General features: G+C 38.6%; 1 gene segment (V, D, J or C); it reads left to right on the forward strand.

Moving 5' to 3' along the window:
- Nucleotides 1-1,165: 1,165 nt before the first annotated feature.
- Nucleotides 1,166-4,262, forward strand: LOC117069728. The segment is given in 3 exon segments: nt 1,166-1,323; nt 1,427-1,743; nt 4,251-4,262. Coding segments are annotated over 3 exon segments (477 nt in total).
- The last annotated feature ends 2,174 nt before the right edge of the window (nt 4,263-6,436 follow it).

Raw genomic sequence — 6,436 nt, forward strand, 5'->3', positions numbered from 1 at the left:
TTGTTTGCTTGAAACTTTAAATATTGAAAGTATTAAACAAAATTTTCAAAATTCCATCTTCTCTGTTTATCTGTTATTGTTGATGCAGTTGTAAAAACAAGAAAAATATATTCCTTTTCTATGTACATTTCCAAGCTTAATAGCAGATCTTTAGTAAAACCTAGAAAAATAAAAACAAATATTGTTGAGCTGCTTAAAAGAAAAACAAATTATAGTAAATTTGTCTGCTAGAATACTCCCCAATATTTATAATAAAAAAGTCTGTTATGTCAAACTGTCAGGTAAAGTATCTAATTGTTTATGTTAAGTAAAGTAAGCTAAATAAATAAGAATATATACTATGTTATTTCATTTATATACATTCTGATAAATTCAAATGAGTCTGCAGCAATGTAAAGATTGGTCATTGCCAGGGAAATAGGTGGAAGAAAGAAAGGGAAAAGGATAAAGAATACAGAAAACAAAAGGAAATATTGAGAATTCTCTTGTCCACCTTGATAATGATGATGACTCCATCATGTTTATCAACTGTACAATATAAATATGCAAAAGATTATTATATGTAAACTAAAACTTATTACAAGCAAACAAATGGATACTTAGACAAGAAAGGAATGATAGAAAGATAGAACAAATGTGTAATAAATTTCAAAAATAACTAAGAATTTATCTGCCTGACTCCTAGTTCTCACCATATTTTAGGTGAATGCTAGAATGCAGCAAAAATCACATAAGTTCTCACAACAGAAATTGGGCTTCACAACCATCCTAGGCATCCCCAGCTCTGTCCTGGAGCTGGTTCAGGGAGTAAGTGGAGCCAGTGATGAGGAGCACAGGCCCAGATACCGGGGTTTACTCATCTAGACATGAGATCTTAAATACACCCTTAGCTCATTTTCCATGTGTGGTTTACTTTCATATCCATATATAGAGAAACACTATGACAAAACATAATTTACACATACATGTAAAAATAAAATAGGGTGATCAGCTCAAAGTGTTTATCAAAGCATAATTTTATAAGACAGCATATTTTCCAAATACCATCATTGTCACCAAACCTCTGCAAGGCACAGTCATCTTATCTGGGCCCTGTCCTCTCCTCAGGCGTCCCACCTCAGAGCTTCCTATATAGTAGGAGACATGCAAATAGGGTCCTCCCTCTGCTGATGAAAACCAGCCCAGCCCTGACTCTGCAGCTCTGGGAGAGGAGCCCCAGTCCTGGGATCGCCAGGAGTTTTCACTTGGTGATCAGCACTGAACACAGACCACCAACCATGGAGTTGGAGCTGAGCTGGGTTTTCCTTGTAGCTCTTTTAAAAGGTAATTCATGGAGAACTAGAGATACTGAGTGTGAGGGGACACGAGTGAGAGAAACAGTGGGTATGTGTGGCTGTTTCTAATCACGATGTCTCTGTGTTTGCAGGTGTGCAGTGTGAGGTGCAGCTGGTGGAGTCTGGGGGAGGCTTGGTCCAGCCTGGGGGTTCCCTGAGACTCTCTTGTGCAGCCTCTGGATTCACCTTCAGTAACTACTGGATGGACTGGGTCCGCCAGGCTCCAGGGAAGGGGCTAGAGTGGGTTGGCCGTATTAAAAAGACAACTGATGGTGGAACAACAGAATACGCCACATCTGTGAAAGGCAGATTCACCATCTCAAGAGACGATTCAAAGAACACACTGTACCTGCAAATGAACAGCCTGAAAACCGAGGACACGGCCGTGTATTACTGTGCTAGAGACACAGTGAGGGGAGGTCAGTGCGAGCCCAGACGCAAACCTCCCTGCAGGGGCGCGCGGGGCCACCAGGGGGCGCTCGGGACCCACTAAGGACAGGAAAGGTCCCAGGAGCAGGTGCAGGGGGAGGTTTCCTTTGTCCTCAGCTGGAAAAGTCAGGCTTGTATTTGTAGAACTCTGGAGCGTTCTAGGCTGTGATATTGTATTACTCGTATTTATTATGAATTTATTATCAATAGTATTTAATAACTATTAAAATTCTGTATATAAGTATGTTTAAGTATACACTTTCAAGAAATAAACATTCCTAATTATTTGCACTGATTCCTCTAGAGTTTTATTAACATTTGTTGACATCAGCAACTACATAACTATAGGGATATAAATCTATGGCCATAGAAATATGTACCTGCCAGGCGCGGTGGCTCGTGCCTGTAATCCCAGGTCTTTGGGAGGCCGAGGCAGATGAATTACTTGAGGTTATGAGTTCGAGACCAGGCTGGCCAACATGGCAAAAGCCCCTCTCTACTAAAAATACAAAAAGTATCCGGGTGTGGTAGCACACACCTGTAATCACAGCTACCCAGGAGGCTGAGGTAGAAGAATTGCTTGAACCCAGTAGACGGAGGTTTCAGTTAGTCGAGATTATGCCACTGTACTCCAGCCTGGGCAACAGGACAATACACCATCTCACAAAAAAAAAAGAAAAAGAAAAAGAGAGAAAGATGTGTAAATACACAGACCTATGCATATATGCTACACATTCATATTAAACATTAAAATAAAACAATTCCAAACATATATCCTGAAGAATCAAACTTAATAATGGACTAAGTGTAAATTATTAGAGTAATTCCTAATTGATTTCAGTTGTTTTTATTTGTTTACATGAATTGATTTCTAGTTGGTCATGTAAAAGTAGTATATTGATCATTTCAAAAGAGCTCAGAGTAAATTTCAAATGTCACAATAAATGATAAGATTTGAGGTGTTTAATGACAGTTATCTTAATTTAATTATCATAGTTATTCCATATTACATTCACAAATCATAACATTGCTTCTTACCTTGTAAATACAAACAACAATAATTTATGAATTTAAAATAAATGTTATTTTAACTTTTTAAATTTATCCCAGATTATTATCTTTTCTTGTCTTCCAGATCTCTTTGGATCATCTCAAGGGCCCACCCACACCCCTGTCTCCTGAAGGCTTCTGGGAGTGGCTGAGGGATGCGCAGAAGCAGGATCCCCATGTGAGTCCACATGACCTAGAGCTCCCCTCTCCTTGGATTAGGCCATCTGCTCGGGATCACAGGGCTCTCCATTATCCTCACCTCGCTGTTGTACCAAACAAGCAACATCACACTTCACATACATTTTGTTTTAATTTTCCAAAATGACATGAAGGCAATAAATTTAACAGTAAGTTGATCAGAAGCAGGGGGAGGTTTCCTTTGTCCTCAGCTGGAAAAGTCAGGCTTGTATTTGTAGAACTCTGGAGCGTTCTAGGCTGTGATATTGTATTACTCGTATTTATATGAATTTATTATCAATAGTATTTAATAACTATAAAATTCTGTATATAAGTATGTTTAAGTATACACTTTCAAGAAATAAACATCCTAATTATTTGCACTGATTCCTCTAGAGTTTTATTAACATTTGTTGACATCAGCAACTACATAACTATAGGGATATAAATCTATGGCCATAGAAATATGTACCTGCCAGGCGCGGTGGCTCGTGCCTGTAATCCCAGGTCTTTGGGAGGCGAGGCAGATGAATTACTTGAGGTAATTCATTAGAAGCTAATTAGAAGCTAATAGGTCCTATTAGAAGCTAATAGGTCGAGGCTTTTTTCATATGCCAGATTTCTTCTCAGGACTTTCCATGTGTTAGGTATTTTCCATTCTTTATGAGATGAGATACTAACATATCCACATTGGAGATTCTCCTTCTAAGTAGGCTCTGGATCACTCACTCCTTTTATAGTAATCACCAGACAAGTCCCATACAGAAGGAGTTGGAAAGTCTCGGGGTGAACCAAGATTGTGTGGAGCCCTGTAGTGTTAATAATGTCATGGAGTTAAAGTCAGTGAGAAACAGCTTTAATTGTACACGGTGACTGAATTTGCACATTACTCTAGCAAAGCGTCCTTCACATGACAAATATGAAGGTCAATTATTGGATTAATATGAATGGCATCACAGTAGGAAAACTGATGTCCAAACCTTACATCCTTTAAATTAAATTCTGTCTTATACAAGGTGGGGATGGATCGACACCCAAGTGAATGTTGCTCTTCAGGGCCCGGCATTGGAAGAGCCCCTCCACGGCACAGTGAAGGCCTCTATCAATGTGGCTGCAACCATCACATTCAATGAGTTTTGTAGAATAATTGCTGAAGAAGTCAGCTGGAAGTGTCCTGAAATCTCACACCTTCTGCATAGAGAACTCCAAAATAATTGTTATGCGCTTGAAAAACACGAACATGGAATTAGCACTAATGAGTTGTGATGATGAAACAGCTCTCTTCCAAGTTGCAGGTCTATTCTTTCTCTCCTGCCAGCAAAGTCAACATGATTGCTTTCTTGTCTTCGACAAAGGAGTTACAACAGCTCCTTTTGTTTCTGAGTCACAGGCTTGTGAAGTCTCTCCCCAACAGCTGGTTTGTCAACTACAATAAAATCAATAAAATACTTCACGAAACTAAATTCAAGGGGAACAAAATCATTTTGTTTCCTTCATAATTTTTGTTTAAAGTGCTAACTACTAAAGAAAGACTACTATATTTTATAAATTTTTATTTATAATTAATTATTTTGAAGGGGAAATCAAAATAGGGCCATTACATTGTCTTAAATAACACACGTAGTGTTTTAAAGATCAAATTCCCTCCAAATGCAGAAATACATACTATGAAAGCTCCAGAGAAGAGATGCCCCCGAAGGGCCATGGCAGTCTCAGGAAAGCCTGAAATCAGTCTCTCCCCAGTTGTTAGGACAGGGCTCCAAGCATGCAAATTACCCTTCAATCTCTTGGGTAAAATTTCACTCTCATCGTGTGGGAACTGATGAATCTCTAATCAGACAAGACAGAAAATCTCTGGAGAAGGCAGAGCTGTGGTCTCAAAGAAAATGAGATGACCTGTCTTCTCCTGTGCATGTTGACAGCTACCCAAAGTGAGTGTTTCAGATGTCACACCTAGGTCTTTGAAATATTTGTGACTGCAGGTGACTGACAGAAACTGATTGTCCTTGTCCCTAGGTATCCTGTTCCAGGTGCAGTTGCAGGAGTTGGGTCCTGGACTGGTGAAGCCCTCTCAGACCCTCTCCCTCCCCTGCACTGTCTCTGGTTTCTCCATAACAGTCAGTGGTACCTACTGGCATTGGATTCAAAAGCCACTGGGAAAAGGGCTTCAGTGGCTGGGAGAAATAGGTTATTCTGGAGTCATCAAATACAACCCATCCTTCTGGAGCCACAGCAGCATCTCCTGTGACACACTGAAAAAACCGTTATTCCTCCAGCTGAGCTCTGTGACCTCGGAGGATACAGCTCTGTGTTACTGTATGAGAGGCACATTGAGGGAACATCAGTGTGAGCCCAGACACAAACCTCCCTGAAGGATAGTGGAGGACACCAGGAACACTCAGGGCACACCACGAATGCGGCCTAGACCCAGGGGAAGGTACACGTGGTGACAATTTTTAAGGTATTGATTTTTTTCAATTACTATTTAGAAAAATATATATACTTATTTTAGGGTATGCATTAATCATGTCTCCATGACACTGCTTGAGGGATAGACAAACAGATCAATGGAAGAGAATATGAGTGACTTTGGACAAGAACAGAAACTGTAAAACTTCTAAACATAGGGGACAAGCTCCAAGACAGTGGTCTGAGCAACAATTTTCTGGATATTATTGCCCAAACATAGGCAACAAAAGCAAAGATAGGCAAATGGAATTGCATCAGACTACAAACTTCTGCAGATCAAAGAAAATAATTAACAGAATGAAGAAACAATCCACAGGTTTGGCAAAAAATGTACAAAATTAGGCATCTGATAAGGGGAATATATCCAAAATATATAAGAGAGCCAGACCACTTCATAACAACAACAATAAAAATGACAACAACAAGTGACCCTATTAAAAATAACCAAAATATTTGAATATACATTTTTCAGAAGAGTAAATACAATTAGAAAACAGATACACAAAGAAGCTAAACATGACTAATAATTAGAGAAATTTAAATTTAATCCACAATTATGTATCACCTCATAGATGTTAGAATGACTATCTTCAAAGAGATGAAAAATGACAAGTATCTTTGAGGAAGATGTGAAGAAAAGAGAATTTTTGCACACTGTTAGTGAAAATGCAAATTATAAGGTAATTATAAATAACAGATAAAAGCCTTTCAAAAAATAGAAATAGATCTATGATAGTATCCAGTGATGCCACTACTGACCATGTATTTTTTAAAAAATGAAATCGGCATGTCAATGATATATCCACACATCCATATTCCTTGCAGCATTATTTACAATAGTAATAATATGGAAACATCTTAAATTCCCATCACTGAGTGAATGAATAAAGACAACAAGTGTATATACACATTGGAGTGATGTTCATCCTTTAAAAAAAAAGGAAATTCTGCATTTGTGACAGCATGCATGAATCTAA

This window comes from Trachypithecus francoisi, unplaced genomic scaffold (genome assembly GCF_009764315.1).
Source record: "Trachypithecus francoisi isolate TF-2019V2 unplaced genomic scaffold, Tfra_2.0 Lachesis_group3, whole genome shotgun sequence".
Lineage (NCBI taxonomy): Eukaryota > Metazoa > Chordata > Mammalia > Primates > Cercopithecidae > Trachypithecus > Trachypithecus francoisi.